Genomic DNA, 24,470 nt, shown 5'->3' with positions numbered 1-24,470 from the left:
TTTATGGGCTTTCATGTTCTTAAGGGCAAAGGAGCCACCTGGTTGGGGTTTCAAGGTAGAAAATGGAAGAGCAAATGCAGTGCTTTCTAGTATGATGTTAATTTCCACTAATTGCATTACAGCTGCAGCTCAGTCTTATCTGCTTTATTCTGCCCTGTTACAGCCAGCAGAGGTAGCACAGTGTGTCTTTTGGCTCACCAGCTGGACTGGTCACCAGCCATGCCGCGTGGCCACAGATTTGTCAGCATTTTTCAGTACATGCTTCAGCTATATGCTATGTAAGTCTGTGTGAAATTTTTAGCCACTTATTTCTTTTCGTTTTGAAACTAAGTCATATTCAAATAGTGCTGTGTTTAGTCAGATTTTACAGTGGTTTTCAGATTCTTTGCTGAAAACCTAGTTTTGAATATGTACAAAGGAGTTCTTTCATTATTTGGAGGCAGTTTACTAGAATTCTGAAAGTAAATGTGATTAACAACAGAATGGACTAAAAGCCCCGGTCCCTGAGGGGAGCAACAAACTTGTGTTTGTCATCCAGCAAAGAAAAAACGACTTTGACTTGTGATAAAGTAAGACATCTCACTTGATTTTGGCGTAAAACTTGGGTCATAATTTGTGCATTTTTGGAGCATCCTTATCACAGATATGTGAGCACCCTGGTAAATACTAGTGAAGTATTTTATTATTTCTATTTTGATGCTAAGTTTTGGACCTACAAGCACATACCTGCTAAGCCCATGCAAGCACATATGCTACCAATGAACTATACCCTAACTCTGGAATGATGCAGATTCTTGAGGTCTTTTCTTTTCTTTTGTTGAAGAAAATACTGAAACCAAGACTTTCCCCTAAATCATGCAGATAGATATGTGGCAGATCTGAGTCTTTCTTTGTTTGTTTGTTTGTTTGTTTTTAGAGACAGGGTGTAACAGTCTTGGAACTCTCTCTGTAGACCAGGCTGGCCTTGAACTCAGAGATCCACCTGCCTCTTTCTCCAGAGTGCTGGGATTAAAGACTTGTGCCACCACTGCCCAGCTAGATCTAAGTCTTAGCTGAAGACCTTCCCTCCAGTACCCCACCATGTCCTTTCTGTGGCCCTCATATTTTCAACTTGGCTGCCATTAACAGATCTCTCCACCCTCTCTTTCTTCTTCCTCCTTCCCCTCAGTGGGAACAAAATAATCATGTTTAGTATGCCTGTAATGCCAGCACTTAGGAAGCTGGGGCAAGAGAATGTGAATTTTAGTTTAGCCTGGTCTATGTAGAGACTCTGACTAAAGGATAATTAAATAAAATAAAGCTGGGTGTGGTTGCTTAAGCCTGTAAATCTCAGCACTCAGAAGGCTGAGTGAGGCAAGGGTTTGGGGTAAGTCTGAGGTCAGCTTGAACTTCATAGAGAGTTGGAGGCCAGCTGGGCTACACAGCAATCAGAAATGTTTATGAGGATCCAACTATCTTCTGTTAAGCCAAGACGTTAAAGAAGTCTGCAAAAATATGAAACAATGCCACTCATCTCAATAATGTTTTTCTTTTATATTGACATGGAATAGGCTTAACATTTTATTTTTAAATGGACACATAAAATAATATTGTTAAAATTCTAAATATCATAAAAATTAATTTAAAAGTAAGTATAACCACTCTGGAGTTTTCAATGAACTTTTTAAAAAGGCATTGGTGAAGGCCAATGTGTTTTGTGTTTTAGATAAGGTCCTCTTGCCAAGAGATGGGATTATAGGTGTGACCATCATGTCAGGCACAATCATTTTTAATAGTAAAGTTTTAGTTTTTGTGTAAAGACAAGTGTAGCAATTCAAAATAATCTCCATTTAAGAAAAGTAATAGTGAAGAGCATAGATGTTCAACTAAAGTGTTCACAGTATTTTGTGTGTGTGTGTGTGTGTTTAAATTTTCCGTTCTTAGTAGGCATTGTGTTACTATCTTGGGTGGTATAATCAGCAGAAACCTTGTTTTAAACTACTGACTTTACTAAGATCATAATTTGATCATAATTTAGCACTTGTAATTAGCCTGGCACAAAATGACCGGTACTTCATTGGTTGATTTTTCTCCTCACTTACACCCCGTCTTTCTTGGCCACCTGCATTGTATGCTCCTTAAGGACAGAAGGCAGGCCTTACTGTCTTTTTGCCAATAATGCAAAGTAACAGGAATACCTTGCATTCTACTCAGTAAGCAATCAAGGGCTTGTTGAAATATTAATGTTACAATTTGAATACATAGTAATATTGATTTTTCAAGCACAAAAATGTTGAATGCATTAACCCTTAGCATGAGCTCCTCATTTGTCTGTTTTTACGTAATCAAATTCTCCTTTGTTCCCACTCTGCTGCAAGCCTATAGTGTGCATTGATTGTATGAACTTGACAGGGATTGAATAACTAAACTGTCAACCTGAGGTTCTGGTCTAGTGAATATATGAAAAGCATTCTTAATCACTATGCTACTTACTATGCATTTACATAACAATCGTGTCAATGAATACTCTTCAGATAATTTGTAGTTCAAAATTTTTACAGCAACCTCTTAAAATCTGTCAGAAGACTTTTGTGTCTTAGTCATCAGAGCTAAATAAAGTTTGATTGGCCAAGACAATGCTTGAATCACCTAACATGTACTGCAGTTATATTTTGTGAAAGATGATACAAATATTTTGGAAAAAAAAAAACTTAGTTCATCCAATAATTATTCTTGCAGATTTCTACCTAATAGTATATTTGAAAATTTCATTTTATGGTGTTCTTATATTAAGTGAAATACATAATTTTTATTTCTAATAAGAGATTTTCTAAGTGGTTACATATATTAATCAGTCTCTATGTCACTGGGCGAGGCTTTGGTGGCTCACAGATACAGTGCATGGGTCTCCCTGAACCTTTTCCCTTGGCAAACCCACACCTCATCAGCATGAACCCAGAGTTCTTTCTGGGCAGACTGTAAAAGGCTGACAAGCAAAAGGAGGACAGAGCGGAGAGAAGTAGTCACACACAGGCTGGAGGGGCTTGGCGTATTTTAGACAAGATGAGGGGAGTTGAGATAAGTGAACTCGGCCTGTTTTGTGGGGTGAGTTTGATGTGGGAGCCCTGAGATGTGATGGCTGCATATATTCAGAGAAAGCATGATGTTTCAGGAAGATCAGGATGGCAGTCATGTGCACGGTGCATTGTGGAAGGGAGGAGTCCGGGAGCAGGAAGGCTGCATGAGCAAGTGTGCAGACAATGAAGCCCGGGCTCTCGGAGTTGCTGTGGAGATGGAGAGCAGATGGCGAATTTGACAAGCACTGTGATGGGTGAAATTTACTTGTTATTCCACAAATCGTTACTAGATACTGTATGCATCCATGCTAATAATAGCTGAGTTTAATTTTGCCTATAATTACTCACACAATTTTAAGCTCTAAAATCTATCACATAATTTTATTTTTTATTTAAATTGTTATTTTATTGTGGTGCTGGAGACAGAACTCTGGGCCTTGTGCGTGTTAAACAAGCAGTCTCCTAACTGAGCTGCATCTCAAGCCTAAGATGGTTATATAATGTGATGGTTGTGTTTGAAAAAATATTACGTTAGCTGGTTGTAGTGGCACATGCTCTTAATCCTTATACTCAGGATGTAGAGGTGGGTAAATTTCTGTGAGTTCGATGCCAGCCTGGCCTACCATAGCAAGTTCCAGGTCATCCAGGGCTACATAGTGAGACCCTGTCTCAAGCAAGCAAGCAAGCAACAACAACCAGACATAAAATATTTCTAACAAAATAAACTAAAATTATGAACCCAGTGTGTAATCCTGCAATACCAGCACTTGGAAGACTGAGGCAACATAATTACCATGAGTTCCAGGACAGCCTGGGCTATATGAGACCCAATCTCAAAAAGCTGAAAGTAAATAAATAATAAATAAAGTAAAATGACAAATAATGCATGCTGGCAGTAGAATTCTCAATATTTTTTTTTCTGGAGGTTTGAGCTTTTAGATGAATGCTATAGGTCCTTCAAAAATGATAAGCAAGCGTTGGAGAGATACTCAGAAATTGAGAATGCTTGCTGCTCTTACAGAGGACCTTAGTTTGGGAGCCAGCACCCACATTGGGTTTCTCACAGCCACCTATAACTCCATCACTCAAGGTGATCTGATGTCCTCTTTTGGCTCTGAGAGCACCACCCCCAACATATACAGAAATAAACATTTCAAAAGGAAAGAAAAACATTTTTCTCCAAGTATTTATAGTTTATTTGATTAGCAAATGGGACAGCAGCTACTTAATCACACAGATAAGAAGTCTGCTGGCAAGATCAAAAAACAAAGAAAAGAAAAAGGAAGGAAGTTCCTGACTGGAGAGCTTGATTTTCCACCCCAACATTCCAGCCCAGACTCAGGGCCTTGTGGGTTTAGATAAGTGCTGTACTGCTGAGCTACATCCCCAGCCACGGGGGAGACTTTTTTCTTTTAAGGACTACATAAAAAGTTGTTTTGTGAGCCTGGCTTAGTGGCGCATGCCTTTAATCCCAGCACTTGGGAGGCAGAGGCAGGTGGATCTCTGAGTTCCAGGCAACCTGGTCCACAGAGTTCCAGGACAGCCAGGGCTACACACAGAAACCCTGCCTTGAAAAACCAAAATAAATTAATAATAATAATAAAAAGTTCAAGTTTTCAATGCCACCTATCACTTTGTGTAACAGGTTATTTGTTGCTGTTGTTTTTTGTTTTGTTTTGTTTTTTACCTCAAGCAGTACTTAAAGCAAGCTGTTGGATGGTTTAAAAGAAACTGAAAAGTCCTTTTAAGTTCAAAGTCATTTTCTCTGCTTAGAGCCAATAACATAAAATATGTATGAATTCACTTAATGGCATTAGCCATTCTTATAAAATAATGTTTTCCATAAGTAAATGTTGATTAATATATAATCATTGGCATGCTGGGATATAAACAAGGGCAGAATGAGACCAAGAAGTCACAAATCATATTAGGAATCATTTATATGTTAGTTTATTGATGAGAAAGTTAAACATGAACATTTCACAATGCATGTCTTTGTTTACAGTAGGTAAAAAGAGTACATTCTTCTCATTCTATGGTGGTTTGAATGAGAATAGCCCCCACAGGCTCAGATGTTTGAATATTTGGTCCCTAGTTGATGGAACTGTTTGGGAACAATTAGGAGGTGTGGCCTGGTTGGAGGAGTTGTGTCACTGGGGTCTGGCTTTTGAGTTTCAAAAGACTGGGGCTGTTCCCAGTGTGTACACTCTGTGCTTCCTGTTTGTGGATCAAGATGTGAGTGGTGCACACCTTTAATCCCAGCACTCGGGAGGCAGACAGACAGATCTCTGTGAGTTTGAGGCCAGCCTGGTCTACAGAGTGAGTTCCAGGACAGACTCCAAAGCTACACAGAGAAACCCTGTCTCAAAAACAACAACAACAAAAAAAAAAAAAAAAAAAAAAAAAAAAAAGACATGAGTGCCCAGCTCTTGCTCCAGTGCCATGACTTCCTCCTTGCTGCCATGTTCCCTGCCATGATAGTGATGGACTCCTATCTCTGTGGAACTTTAAGACCCAAATAAAACCTTCCTTTTATAAGTTGCCTTGGAACAGAAATAGAAATAGCAATAGAAAATAGAAAAGCAGCTAATAAACCTTCATAACTATAAATGTATTGCCAACATATTTGCTTTAAATTTTCCCTCCATTAGAGCTTAGTGGAAATCTGGCTTCTATTGATTTCATCCCATTGTTATTGTTTTGTTTTATGCTCTTGGGCCATCAGATTTTCTTTTGATCCTTATAATTTATGCTTTGCCTCTTGACATTTCTATTTTTTCATTCAGAGATTTCTATTTTTTTGGATCTCTCATCAGCATAGAATCCTATTCCTTTCCTATACTAACTATATTAAGGTATGGATTTTTAACATGAATATTTACTTAGTTGGATACCTCCTAAACTCAGACTACACCCAGTTTGGGTAAAATCATAACAATTATTGTTGGATGACTTTACATATCTCTGGTTCTGATCCTTACATGTTCTTTAGTAAAAAATTTCTGTGCTGGTGATATGGCTCAATAAGGTAAAAAAAAACCCAAAAAACAAAAAACACTTGTCATTAAGCCTAATGACCTGAATTAGATCCCCTGAACCCATATGGTGGAAGGAGAGAACCGACTCTAGCAAGTTGTCCTCTGACCATCACATACTTACATTGCAGGCATGTGTACATACACATGCCTGCACACATACACACACACACACACTCTTCACACACACACACATACACACACACACACACACACACACACACACACACACACACACACACACATTTTCCTTTTAGGATGACTCTTATTGCATGCTTTGATGTCCCTACCTTGGGATGGTTAGTTAATGATGTAAATGTACTATTAAAAAGTGAGAATGGGACTGAGAATATAGTTCGGTTGGAAGAGTGCTTGCCTAGCATGCATAAAACCTGAACTTGATCTCTAGCACAGCATAAACCAGGTGTGGTTGCATAAGCCTGTAATTCCACCACTAGAGGCAAAAAGACCAGAAGTTGATTCTGGGAATCAACTCAGACAACAGAATCCATGGTCCAAACTAGCAAAAATTTGTTTGTTCATGTATTCATCCATGAAACAAGTATTTATGTACCTGTTACGTGTGAGCCAAAGAAGCAAGGCCACATTGTAACTCAAATGTTAAAAATATGACCAAGTAAGTACAAGATAAGAGTGATCTGTTTGGCAGCTATTGTGTTTTGCCTTCTAAAGACCTCCAGGTTTTAATGATTCCAAGCTTGATGTCTTAGTTAGGGTCTCTGTTGCTGTGAAGAGACACCATGACCAAGGCAGTTCTTATAAAGGAAAATATTTAGTTGGGGCTGGCTTACCGTTTCAGAGGTTTAGTCCATTGTCATCATGGTGGGACATGGCAGGGTTTAGGCAGACATGGTGCTGGAGAAGGATCTGAGAGTTCTATATCTTGATTCATAGGCAGCAGAATACTGTGTACCACACTGGGTGTAGCTTGAGGATAGAAGACCTCAAAGGCTGCCTCCACAGTGACACACTTCCTCCAAGAAGGCCACACCTACTCCAACAAGACCACACCTCCTAATAGTGCCACTCCCTATGGGCCGAGCATTCAAACACAAGAGTCTGTGGGGACCGTTCTTATTCAAACCACCACACCTAATATGAACTCTTCCTGAGGAACTTTGTTGCTAAGGAAAGTTATAAAATTTTAGGTTTCCTTGATAAAAGTGTTGTATCCTGTTAGATTTCCAATGTATAAGGAAATTAGGACCCAACCAGAGATTAAGGAGTGTAGAATTAGGAAACTGAGACACATGGGTTTGACATGGAAATGCCTGTGGGTCTGGAGCAGAAATGTGATAATAGAATAATCATTATGGGCTACATCACCTTAGTTAGGAAGCCAGTGAACAAATAACACAGCCCATGAAATGACAGTTGATGGTGGATGGCCTTTAGGAAACAGAAATCTATGTTCTGGTCTCTAACTTTTATGTCCAGTTTTCTCAAGAGGTTATACTACAGTTGTGTTCTTTGGATGTTTTCAAGATCATTTGCAGATATTCTCTGTGAGTGAGCATTCACGCAGCCTTTCTGGAACTACCTTCAATTTCTTGACCAGTTTCTTTTAGTCAGAGCCACACAGATGTTGAAATGACACTTTTTTTTTTTTTTTTGAGACAGGGTTTCGCTGTGTAGCTTTGCGCCTTTCCTGGATCTCGCGCTATAGTCCAGGCTGGCCTCGAACTCACAGAGATCCACCTGGCTCTGCCTCCCAAGTGCTGGGATTAAAGGCGTGTGGCACCACCGCCTGGCGAAATGACACTTCTTATTGATGGGAGAATAACACATACCTCAGGGAGTTAGCATTTGTTTTAAGAAGCATTCTAGGGCTAGGGGCATAGCTCTGATGCTGAAGTACCTGCACAACATGTTCTGGGTCTGACCCCAGCACTACACACAACTTGGCATGGTGATACACATCTGTAACCTTCTCACTTGGGAGGTGGAGATGGGAGCTTCTTTCTCAGCTACAGAGGAATTTGAGACCGCTTGGGCTGCATGGAACCCTGTCTCAACAACAAAAACCCAAGCATCTGTGGTTTCCTGGTGGTGGGAAACTATATTTTTTGGTAGTTTTATTATATAGTTTCCAATTATGTTGCAATTATCTCTTCTTTCCACTTTTTGGAAATTTAGAGTTTTAATTTAAAGGTATTATGTGTAAAATTGTGCTCTGGGTTTTGTCATCAAAATAAAAGAAATTATCCCTTGGGAAAATAGTAACATTTCAAAACTATCTTTGTATTCATCTTTTAAGACATTATGGGTTGAGTGTATGGGTTATGGTCCTTCACATGTTTCTTTTTCTGAAATGTTAAGGTGTTAAAATTATCTGAGAATGTCTAACAAAGTAATGAATTTTTGCATTGCATATTTTATGCAACTCATTTAAATGATTTACATAAGAATATGAAGATACTAAGAACTTTCTACTTTATTTCCTATTTTTATGAGTTATACTTAGTCAGTCCTAGGCAGATGACAAATCCATCACTGTATTATTAAAGAACTTTGCAAAGTTTTTCTCTAAATGATGATTTAAAATATTTATTTTTATTACTATTTCTCTCACCCGTGTGTGTGTGTGTGTGTGTGTGTGTGTGTGTGTGTGTGTGTGTGTCCATTCATGCGCGCGCGCGTGCACACGCATGGGTGGACTGTAGAGGACAGAAGAGGGTATTTGCTGCTGCCTGGGAGCTGGAGTTATAGGCAGTTATGAGCTGTCTCACATGGGTGGTGGGAACTGAACTTGGGTCCTCTGGAAGGCAAGCGCTCTTAACTGCTGAGCCATCTCTAGCCCCTCAATGCCCATTTTATACTGACATTCCAAGTAATAATGATTGTTTATTATTCTATCAACTCTGAATTCCTTATTGTATTGACCTTTTAAAAATCTGTTATGATACCTTGTACAGAGATGGTATGTTCTAAATGTTGAAGATAGTGTTTTGGCTGAGCATGGTGGCATACACCTGTGATCTCAGCATTTGGGAGGCAGGGACAGAAGAATTGCCAATTTGAGGCCAGCCTGAGCTGCATAGCAAGACACAGAAGGGAAAGAAGAGAGAAGAGAGGGGTGAGGATTGGGGAGGTGGGGTAGTGGCAAAGAGAGAGAGAGAGACAGAGACAGAGAGAGGGGTTAATGTTTTGTGTATCTGTTGCTCCCTGTCAAACCATTATCAAATTAAGTGGCTTAGCCCAGCAGAACTCCTTCTTGTAGGCTTTGCTTGACAAGAACATATAACATTGGCTGAGGCTCATGGCGGATAGCTCTGCAGAGGCCCCAGTTCTTTCCCACACAGCCTTCATGGTGGTTTAGACTTCGTTAGCTGTGCCAGCTGAGTTACGGGAGGAGGGACCTCGAGGGTAAGGACTCAGGCGGCAGAGGTCTTCAAGCCTGGCCTTCGGGCTCCTGGTGTTGTGTTTGCTGTGTGGGTCTGGTCACACAGCCACAGGAGTAGTTCAGATCTCACCATGGTTGTTGAAAAATACTCCTTTCTAACTTCTCTTTTGTGTCAGATGTCCTCTTCCCGGACAAGGCATTTTTCTGAAGTTCTGGGGGATTTGAAAAGAATAGGTGATGGAATGAGAGGCGGGATTGCCATCTCTCCTTCTACTGTCCTGGCTTTCCCAGCAGCCTCAGGGCTGGTCGCCATAGCATGCTGACATTCCAGCATGTTCTTATTTGTCTCTGGACTAGGCAAATGATAGTTTGTTCAAAAAAAAAATATTTCCTTGAGTTAAAAAAAAAAAAAGCTCAATTTCAGTAACCAGATAGGTGATTTGTGATTTATAGGAAAAATAGGCTTACACAGTGGGCATTAAAAAAGATTCCCACACTTCTCCCCTTTTTTCCTTTAGGTGTTGAGCAGTAGTGTCATGGGGCAGCCAGCAGCACCCCATCCTCTGCTTCTTCATATAACGTTTCAGTTCTTAATCAGACTCTTAACAGTAAGATCCAGAGATGGGATTGATTTTGTTCTGTGACACAGTTTGAACAGTTACCTCTACAATGTTTCCTGGACTTCACCTTGTAACTGGGAGAGCGCTCTGACAGCACTTAGCTGTCACCATGGGCTCCTCACAGAGAGAGAGGTTTAAATTTCCTGATGTGGCACTGGTCAGATGGCTCCGTGGGAAGGTGCCTGCTTCCAAGCCTGACTACTTGAGTTTAATCCCTGGAAGCCACAGGTTGATGGAGAGAACTGACTCCTGCAGGCTGTCCCTGACCTTCATATGTATCCCCCAAATAAACACGTAAATGCAAAAAAAAGATCATGATATATCACTATCCATGAATAGAAACACAATTTTCAAAATAATAAGAAAATATAAACATTTTGTTGTGCTTTATAATGAATACCTCATGATAAAGGAGATTATATGAAATTATTCTAGGAATGAGGAAAATATTAGCTTTATGGTTCAAGTTTTTTATGTTCTTCAGTTGGCTGATGATAAAACTGATGAACTAGCCTGCCTCCATTTTAGGCTTGAAAGCCATCTTACAGTAAAAATAAACTAGTTTCATTCCTGTTTATTATTAAATCTCTGTTTCTCAAGGATTAGGCCATGCCCCACCTGTAACCTTAACTACAAATGGTTCTGTACTTAACTACAAACTGCCCATACTAGGAAATGGCAACCATGTCTTTGTTTCAAAAAGTTGTCATGACTACCTTGTTAGGCTGCTCATGTAACCCTGCTAAATCCCCCATTTGGGAATCCCCTATTCCTGAACTATAAAAAACATTATCTTGCCCATGTCCATTGCTGACCTCTTGAACCCTGCCTTAAGGGGAGGCAGCCTGTGTACACAAATAAAAAAGCTTGTTTTAATTAATTGCTTGTTTTAATTAATTTGGGCATGATGATTTGGGCCAGTGGTCTTTCTCCTTGGATCTTTGGGATTAATAAAAACAATTATAATGCTGTATGTCCCTGATGATAACACTTTTTAGTGATGAATTTTGATCATTATTAGGGTTAAGACAAGAATATAGTATGGGAATTGAATACAATGATAGATTTGGGAATGTTTTATTGTGTGCGAAATATAACAATTCATTACATAGACTATACTTGTTAAATGCTACTTAGAATCCTACTGAACTGTCTAATATAATTTTAACTACTGTGCTCCAGAACATATTTGAGAAAAATAGGAAGTTAGTTACTCAGTGGAAACTGGTATTTTAATTTTGTTCTTTCACCTTGGGAAAGAATAAAGCTTTTTAAAAATGTAAGAGCATATTTTGAATACCGCTTGATGTATCCAGCTTTGTGGAGAGCCGACTGTTACATAAGCAAGGCTTTTGCTGTGGTGTTAATAGGTTCCATATTCAGTAGGCAATGCAGGGTGGAGTAGCAACTGTGTAGTCTCTTGCTGCTTGCTGGTAGACAGGAAGTCTCTAAGCCGTTGTTCTATTCCGTGGTCACTTTCCATTTTACCCTACCTAGTCTTTAGTGGTGCCTTTAACTGTAGCTGTGGCTCATCTTGGAGCCTGGGCTTAATGGAAAGAATTGTTAAAAAATGATGACATGATGTTATGAATGTAGGGTAAGGATAAAGAATAGCTTCAGCCAGTCAGCCAACACTGGTGCCTTTTCATCTTCTGTTTCTTTAAACTATGTATCCTGTTCTTTATAGAATTACATTAGTATCTTTCCTATAAAATGCATTAATTATTCAGGTCCACTTTTAGTATTAATATACCCTTCTTGTTATAATGAAATTTTTTTATTGTTTTGTTTTTTGAGACAGGGTTTTTCTATGTAGCCCTGGCTATCCTGGAACTCAATCTGTAAACCAGGCTGGCCTTGAACTCAGAGATCATCTGCCTCTGCCTCCTGAGTGCTGGGGTTAAAGGTGTGTGCCACCATTATGATGAAATATTTAAAAAGATCACTTTGATACAAATAGGAGAGGAAGAAGTCAAAGTATCTTATTTGCAGATATGGTTTTATACATAAAATACCTTTTAAAAATCCACCAGGAAAATTCTACAATTGATAAGCACTTTTAGCAAAGTAGCATAATACAAATTAACACACAAAAGTCACTAGCCTTCTTATATGCTAATGACAAACAGACTGAGGGGTATATGGGAGGTTTGGAGGGAAGAAAGTAAAAGAAGAAATATTGTAACTATAATCTCAAAATTTTTCAAAAAGTTAAAAATAATGGCCTTCAAAGAATTTTTTTTTTTTTACCATGTATTGATTTGTTTTCTTCAAAGCTTTACTAAGCTGTAATTGACAAATAAAAATTGTACATGCTGCATTCCGGAGGTAGAGGCAGCAGGATTATGAGTTTGAGGCCAGTCTGGGCCAGACTCTGTCTCAAAAAAAGATGTATATGTGTATTATGTACACCATGTTTCTGATTCTTGTTTTTTGTTTTTTCTTACTTTTGAGAAAAGGTCTTGCTATGTAGCTCAGGCTTGCTTTGAATTCGCTGTGCAACTAGAAGAACACCTCTATACATCGTATTAAGAATGAAATAAAATTAATTCAAATCTTTCCCACTTTCCTATGTTGTTTCAGGTTGAAGGTTCAGAACAAATGTGGAAAGATGTTCACCTCGGAGATAGGGGTTGTGGAAGAATGGCTGTCAGAATTTAAGGTAATGGCACCTCTTCTAATACAGTAATTTTGTCCTACACAAAGTTTGTCTAGGTTTAAATTCTAGTGGTTTTTTTAATATTTTATGTGACTAACATGCTATAGCATTTGTGGAAAAAGAATGTTGTACTGTGTCATAGTAGGGAGCTATTTATGCACAGTGATCTTTTGTGGAAAAATTAATTCCTTCCCCCCAAGTGGCTCAAAGAGCTTATTATCTGTGTATTCTCTTCCTCCCATGTGACATTACCATGGTCATGAATGTTGATGTCACCCCCCAGTGATCATCAATGATCCATTGTCAGAAATGGGGTGGGAAATAGTAGAACTGGGCATGATTGACAGAAAGCAGAGGGCAGCAAGATATTTACTTCATCTACACCAAGGGATGTCTCCAGATGGAGACCTAGGAGCTGTGTTAGGAAACTGTAATAATCCTTGACTCCCTGGTGAAGAAAATAAAGCCTAGGCTTTGTTGTCTCCTGAACTCTTCTCTATGGTGGCTAACACTGTGTTTCTTAACCAGCTAGTTCCTTTCTCCTGTCCTTGTGGGACACTTTGTGATCCTAAACCACAGACATGAAGAGACTGGGCAGCAAATGTCATTTTGACTTTGTCTGAGCTGATTGGGGACGAATTTACAATGTAGTGGTGCCAGGCTTCTTGGCTTGCTGCAAGGACAGAGACTGCACAGCAGGTTCAACAGTCAGCACACAGAGGAAGCATTTGGAGGAAAGGTATTCTAGGTGAAATTGAGATGAAGCCATGTTTGGATAGGCTCAGAACAATGTTGGGCTGTGTGTGATGGGGTTAACGTCTAGTCTGGACGTGAAAGTGGACTCAGGTTCCTGCCTCCTTGAAAACTGTAATGTTAGCATAGATTTGTAACGTGTTCAAACTTCTTGGTCTGAAGGTCTTTATCTGTGATGAAAACCAGGGCTGCTCCTTGGTGTCAATGAGTTAGAATCTCCAGGCAAGAGGTGCATGGGTCATTCTTACTGATACATGTTCAAATGACAAACTTTGGAAGATCTGTGATTTTAGACAGGGCCTTTCAGTGAGCAAGAATGCATTTAGTCACTCAAAAAGGAGGTGTCACTACACTCCAGTTGCTAAGTGACCTGTTAACCTTATGCTGGCTCTATCTGCTTCTGTTTTCTAATCATCCTGAATGCTGGATAGACTGTTACTTTCTTAGGTTCCCCCACCCCCAGGGTTTCTCTGTGTAACTTTGACTGTCCTGGAACTTGCTCTATAGACCAGGCTGGCCTTGAACTCAGAGATCTGCCTGCTTTTGCCTCCTGAGTGCTGGGATTAAAGGCATGTGCCACCACTGCACAGCTACTTTCTTAGTTTTTATTGTCACAAATTGAGTATCCTTCTTTGGATTTCCTAATTCACCATGAAGCAGTGTGGAATGCTATAAAAGTATACTTAGATAATGCTTTTTGCAAATTTTAATATTTGAATTAAGTGTTATATGTGCTTCCCTCATGTTAGCTTTGTAAATGATCAGTCAAGGAGTTTTTAAGCTTTTCATCTGCTTCAAAAGTATTTATAATGTTTTTATACTGCATATTGTTATGATTTTAGAGTAAGGGCCAGTTGATGGAACTTTTCTGATTTAACTGTTGAGTACCATTTTCTTGTAGATCATTCTTATGTCAAATGTGAAAAAGCCAACATAACCAGTTACTGACTCCTTAAGATATTGCTGTACACAGAAGACATGTTAAATAGTGGTCGTGGGGGGAGGGGTCAATGATTATAGTAAGTGTTTGAAAATCATGATGCCTCAGCTGGCTAGATTTATGTCAGCCTGACACAAACTATAGTTATCTGAGAGGAAGAAACATCAATTGAGAAAATGCTTCCATAAGTTCGGACTGCAGGCAAACCTGTATGTAGCATGAATCTTAAAGGTACTTATTAATAAAAACAAACCTGGAGCCAGGTACTGGGGTGAATGCTGGAAGATCAGAGAAGCAGAACAGGCCACAGCCACCTCACCTTGCCAATTCCTCAGCTGATCCTGTTTCCTCAGACTGGAAGCCTCTATGTCCTTATCCAAATGAATCTCAGCTGAACTGCTTCTCAAAAGCCTAAAAGCTTAACCAGCTAAAAGCTTCTAGTTTCTGGTCTTCACGCCTTATATACCTTTCTGCTTTCTGCCATCACTCCCTGGGATTAAAGGCGTGAGTCACCATGCTTGGCTGTATCCTTGAACACACAGAGATCCAGGTAGATCTCTGCCTCTGGAATGCTAGGATTAAAGGCGTGTGCTACCACTGCCTAACCTCTATGTTTAATATTGTGGCTGTTCTGTTCTCTGACCCCAGATAAGTTTATTAGAGTGCACAATATTTTGGGGAACACAGTACCACCACACCTGTAGAGCATTTTCTTAATTAGTAATTGATGGGAAAGGGACCAGCCCATTATGGGTGCTGCCGCCCCTGGGCTGGTAGTCCTGGGTTCTATAAGCAAGAAGGATGAGCAAGCCAGTAAGCAGCATCCCTCCATGGCCTCTGCATCAGCTCCTGCCTTCAGGTTCCTGCCCTGTTTGAGTTCCTGTCCTGACTTCCTTTGATGATACACAGTGCTCCAGAAGTGTAAGCCAAAGAAACCTTTCCCCCAACTTGCTTTTGGTCATGGTGTTTTATCGCAGCACTAGAAAGCCTAAGACAATGCCTATCTGTAAATTCTTTCCCGTTCTTGCCATACTGTTCAGATACCTAGGAAATGAAGTAGGAAAGACGGAGGGGGCAGGGCAGCAGTACTGCAGTGGTGTCCTGGTGTCTGGGGAACAGAGTACTTATCCGATTAGGAAGAAGGGTTGCAAAGGTGACTTATACAGGAGCAGCTGGAGAGGCTGCATTGGTAGATTAGTGCCATTGAGGCAATAAGCACATATATTAAGAATGTGGGAATTAGATTTTGCTCTGTCTGAGAAAGGCATTGCAAACCTGGAATGGGGTTTGTTGATAGGAAATCAAGGAGCAGAATTAGACCAGAATGGAAGGCATATGCACTTGTAAAAGGCATCTGATATGCCTTTTGGAAATGGTTGTGAGCCACCCAATGTGGCTTCTGGGAATTGAACTCGAGTCCTCTGGAAGACTAACTAGCAAGTGCTCTTAACAGCTGAGCTATCTCTCCAGCCCCCTGTTTTTGTTTTTTGTTCGTTTGTTAATTTTAAAGAAAATCCTTATTTTTGAGTAGCACAAGTATGGCAACATTATTGTAATTGACTGAGTGGGCTGAGAGTCAGCAACCTGTTGATTGGACCCCAGTTCTAGTAGGTGGTTTTCTTGAGTCAGTCATTACAGCTCAGTCAGTAGCATCAGAACAGTTGCAGTAGGTGGTCTGTAGAGGTGACTTGGGCTGGATGATGTGCTCTCACAGTTTGAACTCCTCCTTCCACAGTCTGCCTCAGCAGCCTCGGAAACCCACAGAGACAGTTTGCCCCCATAAAGCTTTATCTAAAAATCTACACACAAAATAAACACGTGTAAAAGTCTTCTAGTGGGCTGGAGAGAGAGTTCAGGGGAGAGTGAGGGCAGGGAGTAAAGGAATTGGCCGCTGAGTCTCATGACCTGCGTTAATGGAACCTGCAGAGAGGACCAACTTCCACAAATTGTCCTCTGACCTACCAATACACACACACTAAATAAATAAAAATAAGTAAATGTAAAAGTTTTAAAAATTAAAACAATCTTTTGCTTGTAGAAAAGTGTTAAATGTCTGCACTAGCTAATCTCTTTGTGTTTTCTTGATAGACTAACAAAGTAATTAAACTAGGATTTTATAAATATTTAATATTTTATATTACAAATATTTTATATTACAAATAATGACTTATTTGTAAAAAGATATTTCAGATTGCTTTGTGGGTTTTTTTTTAATGCTGTGTGTATATTATGTAGACTCCTAATTTTCTTCAATTTTCGGACAGTCACTGAATCTCAGTATGTGGCTTAGTCCATTTTCACGTGTGACGTTGTTGAACAGTTGTTGAGCAAGGTTGTTGTTGAGCAGGGTGTTCTGTTTATTGATTCTTCACCCATCTGCCCATCTTCATTAAATCCATATCACTTCCTTACATTTTTAAAGCCATCTGCCAAACAGTAGTTTAGTATGAAGCATCTGTTTTCTTAAAAAAAAAAATGCCAAGAATAATTTCAACATAATTTTTTGTTTTCATCTCCATTTCTGCTTTCTGTAACATGAGAAACCTTAGCTGGTAATAGAGAAGTTCTTAAGTTCATCTGGTCCTTTAAGATCCATTTTTCCAAGCACCATTTGTTTTGTTTGAAGTTTTATGTTTATTATATGCATATGGATGTCTTGTCTACGTGCATGTCTGTGTACCATGTGTGTGTCTGGAGCCCTCAGAGACCTAAAGAAGTGGGATCCCCTGGAACTGGAGTTACAGACAACTGTGAGCCACTGTATAGGTGGTTCATCCCAGCTCCTCTGGAAGACCAGCCAGTGCTCCTAATGCTGAGCCACCTCTCCGGTCTCCCACTCAGAACACGATGAGCACAGTACTTATACCCTTCCTTCTATAGAGACGTGACCTTCCTCACATCCACACCATGACATAGTGATGGAATTTTGAGCCGAGTGTGATAGCTACCTCACTAATTTTAAAGGCATTCTTTTCTCGTTATCATCAGCAGCCCAGGACACGGTACTTTATAGAGTTTGACTTTTCAGAAAAGAAATGTTCTTTTGTCTCTGGCTATTTCTTTTTCTCTTTTAAAAATATATTTTTTAAGCCGGGTGGTGGTGGCGCACACCTTTAATCCCAGCACTCGGGAGGCAGAGCCAGGTGGATCTCTGTGAGTTCGAGGCCAGCCTGGGCTACCAAGTGAGTTCCAGGAAAAGGCGCAAAGCTACACAGAGAAACCCTGTCTCAAAAAACAAAAACAAAAAAAAATATATATATTTTTTAAAAGATTTATTTATTTATTATGTACACAGAAGAGGGTGCCAGATCTCATTCCAGATGGTTGTGAGCCACCATGTGGGTGCTGGGAATTGAACTCAGGACCTCTGGGAGAGCAGCCAGTGCTCTTAACCTCTTAGCCATCTCTCCAGCCCCTTAAAAATATTTTATTTAATATCCATATATGTGTATGTGTTTTGATCAAATCCTCCCCCTTTCTCTTCCCTTCATTCCTTCCCTATCCTCCCCTCACTCTTCTGTCATAATTTTATATGCTTTTTAAAAAATTTTTAATACCCACTGGGTCCATTTGGTACTGCCTGTATGTGTATGAATGTGGGACCATCCACTGGAGCATGAGTAGCCTCTCAGGGGCTGTGTTCCTGAAGAAAACTGACTTTCTCATATCCTAGCAGCCATCAATTGCTAATAGCTATCAGGTAGGGGTGGGACTTCATGATCTCCGCCCCACCTCTGCTGAGACTCAGGCTGCTTGATCTTGGGCACACCTTTTGCAGTCCTAGCTGCTCTGAGTTGATGTGTGCAACTGAGCTGTCATGTCTGACACACAGTTTCACTGCATACATCTACTCCCTCTGGCTTGCAGTGTTCACAAGTAAGACTATTGATGACTTTCCCCAGGTAGGATGCATAGAGCATTGCAGCACCATGAAAGTTAGGACGTAAAGAAGAAGCTTCCAGGGTGGTACAGCTTGGTTTCTCATGTCCTGTCATCCAGATGTGTGGTATCTTTAGCAGAAGGGTTTTACCCCAAGTTCTGGAGGGTAACTGCTCTTGTTAGGGTTCCTATTGCTGTGAAGAGACACCATGACCACGGCAGCTCTTATAAAGGAAAACATTTAATTGGGGCTGGCTTCCAGTTCAGAGTTTTAGTCCATTATCATCATGGCAGGGGCCATGGTGACATGCAGGCAGTCATGGTGCTAGAGAAGGAGCTGAGAGTTCTACATCTTGATCCAAAAGTGAATGCCACACTAGGCCTAGCTTGAGCTTCTAAGACCTCAAAGCCCACCCCCACAGTGGTATACTTCCTCTGATAAGGCCTAACCTACTAATAGTGCCACTCCCTATGAGCCTGTGGGGGCCATTTTTATTCAAATCACCACAGGAACTAAGAGCAAAGGCAAAACAAACAAACAACAACAAAACCCGAAAACCAAAGCCATGTTATTTGGAGCAGGGAATCTTACTGAATAACAACTCAAAAAGAGGTAGCCCATTCCCCGTATTGGGCTTTTTATTTGATATCTATGGTCTCTAGGGGTGTCATTGCCCCCCATTATAAGGTAGCTCATTTTATATATGTATGTACACACACACACACACACACACACACACACACACACACACACACTTTAGGAAGCTTCTCTGGTACTAGGTTTCCATAAGACATTTCAAAAGTCTTCAGGGTTAGGATTAAATGGGGTTGGAGGATGGGAGGGCAGTATGGGGAAGGATAAGTAACACGAAAATCTCTGGCTGTTTCGCAGAAAATATGTGTTCATATAGACTATGTAGTGTGCTTTACTCATTTCTTCAGGCTTCTTTTATTTGGGAGATTAGAAATCTGATGCTTATTTGATTATCACTCCCTTTTATATAAATTTCTCCAGTACTGAGTTACTCTTGATTAAATGACAGGAATGGAATGTTGCCTAGAGGCCTTTTGTTCCTTGCTTTTGAAATATTGAAGAATGCCCTAATCTCTGCCTGCCTTATGTAAGCAGTGCAGTGACACTGTGTTTGTGGTGGAGGTGGCTGCTATTGTTCTGGAGAATAGTGGGGAGTTCCCAATTGGTGTATACTTACGTGCCATGCTGGTAAACAAAACTCTTATTAAATTAGAAACGGCTATTCACTTATATGCCTTCAGGCCGAATATGACCTGTTTTTAAAGAATCTGTCAAATGCAGACAATGATAGTTTCATTTCTTATTCTGTTCCTGTGTTCTCTCAGCAGAGGTCTGAGTGTGAGGCTTTGTGCTGAGTGGTGGGGGTGGAGAGAACAGGACAGCTCTTTCCCTCAAGGGGACCCCAGGAAAGTAGGAATGAATCAAATAACCCTGCTATAGAAAATGATGCAGCTTAATTTTCTGTGCGTATTTTTGCACAATAAAGCTATGTATTCTAGCCACAACCCGCATTACATCATGAAATACTTGGTTATGGGATGTGTGAGAAATAGTGCATGTCTTAGATGACTGTTAGAAATATCTTGAGATGTTATGTCTGCTGTGGGATTAGCACCAACTGGTTGACTGACTGAGTGAGTGAGTGAGTGAGTGAGTGAGAGTGAGTGAAGGAAGGAAAGAATTTGGGTGGGAGCAGTAATTGGGAGACAAATACTACTAATGAGATGCTCTAAAAGATAAGTTTTTATTATTGTTACAATAGATTATTTTTTTCAGTTTTATTTGCTGTTGTTCATCCATGATTATTTGAGTTACTGCTGAGAATGTCTCTCTTTCCAGTCCTCTGTCTGGTCTGTAGGCTCCATGTCTGGAGAGGTGGTGCTAGCAGGCTGTGATTGATTGTATTTAAATTGCATTAAGAAAACTAATCTATGGTAGCACAGTTCTCTGAGTTCTCCAGTTCTGAGGAGTCTAGCTCTTCTGCCCAACCCATAGTGTAGACTCACCACAGGCAGGAGCATGGAACTCAGGAGCATCTGAATCAGGTAACCTGTGGTTTACAGGTTAGAAACATCAGATCCTCTTGTAACAAGAAGCAAGATCAGTAGGCCCTAAGGAGTTCCATTACTCCTGATGCTTCAAAGACAGAGCTTTAGTTTTACATGTGGTTCAATATTGTTTCTTTTTTTTTTGGTTTTTCGAGACAGGGTTTCTCTGTGTAGCTTTGCGCCTCTCCTGGAACTCACTTGGTAGCCCAGGCTGGCCTCGAACTCACAGAGATCTGCCTGGCTCTGCCTCCCGAGTGCTGGGATTAAAGGCGTGCGCCACCACTCAATATTGTTTCTAATCTAAAACTACAATTAAAGTGGAGTTTCTTTGTTTGCATGTTTATAAGTGTATGGGCTGCATGCATGTGTTTATACAGGTGTTTGCATGTGTGTGGGTGCACTTGCACATGTTTGAGTGCATGTGTAGGTCCACAGTTGATATTGAGTATTCCCCTTGATTACTCTGCACTTAACTTATTGATGCGGGGTCTCTCAGTTGAACTCAGAGCCCACCAGCTGGCTAGTCTAGCAAGCCAGCCTCCCCTGTGATGCCCTGTCTCTGCCTCCAGAGTACTAGGATTACTATGCTTGCCTGGCTTTTAAGTGGGTACTGGGGATCCTAATTCTGGTCTTCACCTTGTACTCTATGCACTGAGGCCTCACCCTAGTCCCAATGGTGGAGTTCTGATGGTGATTCATCACGTTGGTAATAAGAGAATAAAAAATACTTTTTTGGAATTTGTTGTTGTTGAGTTATAATTCAAATCATATAAAATTCACTATCTTAAGTGAGAATGCAGGGTTGGTTTTATTTTATTTATTTTTGTTTTTGTTCTTTTGATATATTTATAAGGTTACACCAAAAACCAGCATGGAATTCCAGAAACTCCGCATGTTAGATACTCTTTCTCAGTCTCCCTCTCCCTTCCCCAGTCTGTGTTAATGACCAATGGATAATATTTTCTTTCTTAAAGAATTTGTCTGCTTTAGAATTTCATAAAAATAAAAGCTGTTTTTTAAAATTTGTTTAGACACTCCCAGAAACATCTTTGCCAAATTATGCCACAAATTTGAAAGACAAGAGTTCTTTAGTTTCATCTCTCTACAAAGTTATCCAGGAGCCACAAAGTGAGGTAAGTACTTTACAGTTTGTATTAGTAGTATTCAGTTGATTATTTTATTTAATTATGAAATATAGCATACATATGTAAAGTAAGAAAAATGTGTATGTTTGCTAAACAAGAATAAAATACCAAAAACTAGAATCCTTACTATGTCCCCAAATCTGTCTTTCTCAGCACTTACTTCTCTGCTGTCTCTGGCTCGCCATAGCCTTGAAAAGTCTAAGTCACTGCATTAATTTTTCTGTTCAGCAAGTATTAATGTATCTATTATGAGCCATTACTGTGGTAACATTAGGGACTCAAAGATCAGTGATAGGAGATCTTTATCCTGAGAGAGAAAAGTAGAAGAGATGAAGCAACCATGCTTAATTGAATCTCTCAGTACTATGGTTTATATGTTTGTTCCCTCTAAAATTCATCTGAAAACTTACCATTGGAACAAATATTTTAAAACGAGCCTGGGATATGGTTCAACAGTAGAGCTCTTGCCTAGCAAACACTAGGTTTTGGGTTCAGTTCCTAGCGTAAAAAGTGGGAAGGAAAAACTGGAACGATTTTGGTATTGGTACTATTCTCAAGGTGAGTTGGGCCTCCTTAGCTTTCTTGTCCTTTTCTGTCTTCTGTTGTGAGGTGATACGGAAAGAAGTCTCTTGGTCTTGGACTGCCCAGTCTGCAGAGCTGTGAAGGAATACATTCTTTATAAATTACCAGGTATCATAGCAACAACAGCAACAAAACAAGACAAAAAATAGGCCATGGACAAATACAGGTTTTCTATGTGGCAAATAAAACAAACACTCCTAGTAGCAGCAAAGTATAGGGAGACTGGGGAAGTGCAAGGCATTTGTTGGATGGTAGTTAGGTCTGGCTAGTGCCTTCCCTATTGTGGGACTAGAGAGAGTCAGAGCACTGGGGTAAATGGAAGGGAGATGAGTTGCATGATACCTTTTGTTTTTGAGCTTATGAAAGGATGTAATAGGTTGAAAGTCGATCTTAGTGTCTCTGTCTCTCTCATCCTTCTTTGTCCATCTGCCTCTCTCTCTCTTGGTAGGGTCTCACTTTGTAGTCCTGGCTGTCCTAGAACTCACTATGTAGACCAGGCTGGCCTCAAACTCATGGAGATCCATCTGCTTCTGCCTCCAGAGCATTGGCATTGCTGGCCTACAACTAATCTCTTTGTAACTCATCAATGGTCCCTTCAAGGGAAAAAGAAAAAATTAAAACAAGCCCAACTACTAGTAAAAAACAATTACAGTTAGGACATAAAGTACTAAGTCAGTGCTGTTTGAATTTCCAGAGGTATTAGTCATTCCTTGTATGGAGGATGTTCTCTTCTCTAAAACATTAATTGTCTAATTAATATTTAAATGAATGTCTAATTTTCGTAATAAATGAACTAAAAACAAAATTCATGATTTTAACTTTATTATTGGGCATGCTCTTGTCTGTTTACCATTACTGAGAATTTGGCTCTGCTCTTTAAGCTGCTTTCTGGAAATGCTTGGTTAAAGTCTATAAAAATGTAACACCTGAAACAGAGCAAGTTGTTAGCTTATCAAATAATATGGTTACTAAGGAAGAAGCTTACACTGATTTTCTACAAATATTAACTTTAGCAGTGCATAGAACAGTGGCTGATCCTGATGTTAGGAAGGTTTTGGTTGAGTTTTTGGCTTTTGAAAATACTAATACACAATATCAAAAAGCCATAAAGTTTAAAAACTCAGGGAGCTCCTCTAGAGGAGTGGATGGTATGGAAAGCCTTGCAGATACCATAGCTTCATTTAATCCTATGAATCATTTTGATAAGTTTCTTATTCTAGTGATTGCTATACTTGTTTTTGCTATAATAATTTTCCTGGCTTTCAAATACATTCTGACTTACAATATAAGACTATGAGACAGCACAAAGGAGAAAGGGCTGTCTTCACTGTGTGACTGCATAATCTTCAACATCATTAATATAGCTTAGACAAAAGGGGGAATATTGCAGGAATTCAGCAGAGTCACTGTATCTGGGGTAGACATTAGAATGAACAGCTGTTTTCTCGAAGTACTTTGACCTTGAAGAATCCTTGTAGAAAACAGTGACTGTTTCTGTGATCTGTAGAATTGTTTTACCGAAGGGGCATTGCAGCCATCCCATGACTTTGGTCACAAGACACCTCAGGCACCTGAGGCTCTTGTATTATTGTGTATTGCAAACGGTACATATAAAGGACTAGAGTCATGGGGGCATATCTCTTAACATACAGATTTTTTATTAATGGATGTCATAAAAGTCTCATTGTAACTCAGTTGTTTTAGAACTCAGTATTCTTTTTCATTATTTCAAAGTGAAGAGTTTCATCATGACATTTCCACATATGTATATAGTATGCTTATCATAGCTACCTTCTCTATGACTTTTCTGAATCTCTCTTCCCCTCTCTTTTCTTCATCTATCTCCCCAAAGCCCCTCCCTGGCTTTATGAGAGTACTCGCTTTGCCTGTGACAATGATCTATAGTGCACCTGTTTATCTGGTTAATTTTGTTCTTTGTGGCTGAGTAAAGCTGCATTTTCTATGTCCACCACACTTCTTTAGCCTTTTATCTATTGGTGCTGTAGCACCTAGACTGAGTCCATAGTTGTGAACAGTGGTAAACATGAATCTGCAGGTGTCTTTATCAGAAACTGACTCGGATTCCTTTGGTATATACCCAGAAGTGATATAACTGGGTCATATCATACTTCTACTTTTAATATTTGGAAAAGTTGAGGTTTTTTTCTTTTTCTTTTCTTCAGTGCCGGAGACTGAACCCAGGGCCTTGTTCATGCTAGGCAAGTGCATTACCACTAAGATATACAATCCCAGGCAGAACTCAGGGTGTATTTTAAAACAGATAGGGGATATGTGATGATTAGGTTCTCATTAGACTCACAAAAAGGTCATTTAGGAGGCTGAGGAGATAGTCTG

At 39.8% G+C, this 24,470-nt stretch overlaps 1 protein-coding gene across 4 annotated transcripts in view; it reads left to right on the top strand.

The window, feature by feature from the left end:
* Hycc1 (hyccin PI4KA lipid kinase complex subunit 1) overlaps positions 1-24,470 on the top strand; it is a 63,802-nt gene that overhangs the window by 9,005 nt on the left and 30,327 nt on the right. The window contains exons 1-3 of one of the 4 annotated variants that reach the window (XM_052719892.1): positions 3,064-3,084; positions 12,659-12,737; positions 21,420-21,521. In XM_052719892.1, the coding sequence (XP_052575852.1) occupies positions 12,687-12,737; positions 21,420-21,521 (153 nt within the window). In that variant the 5' untranslated portion in view covers positions 3,064-3,084; positions 12,659-12,686. Of the gene's footprint in view, positions 1-3,063; positions 3,085-3,202; positions 3,311-12,658; positions 12,738-21,419; positions 21,522-24,470 lie in introns of those variants that run through there. The other 3 variants (XM_052719893.1, XM_052719890.1, XM_052719891.1) reach the window with 3 other exon arrangements.

The sequence above is a fragment of the Peromyscus californicus genome, unplaced genomic scaffold (genome assembly GCF_007827085.1).
Source record: "Peromyscus californicus insignis strain IS unplaced genomic scaffold, ASM782708v3 Scaffold_6__1_contigs__length_162567912, whole genome shotgun sequence".
Lineage (NCBI taxonomy): Eukaryota > Metazoa > Chordata > Mammalia > Rodentia > Cricetidae > Peromyscus > Peromyscus californicus.
This window is presented reverse-complemented; position numbering and strand designations above follow the sequence as displayed.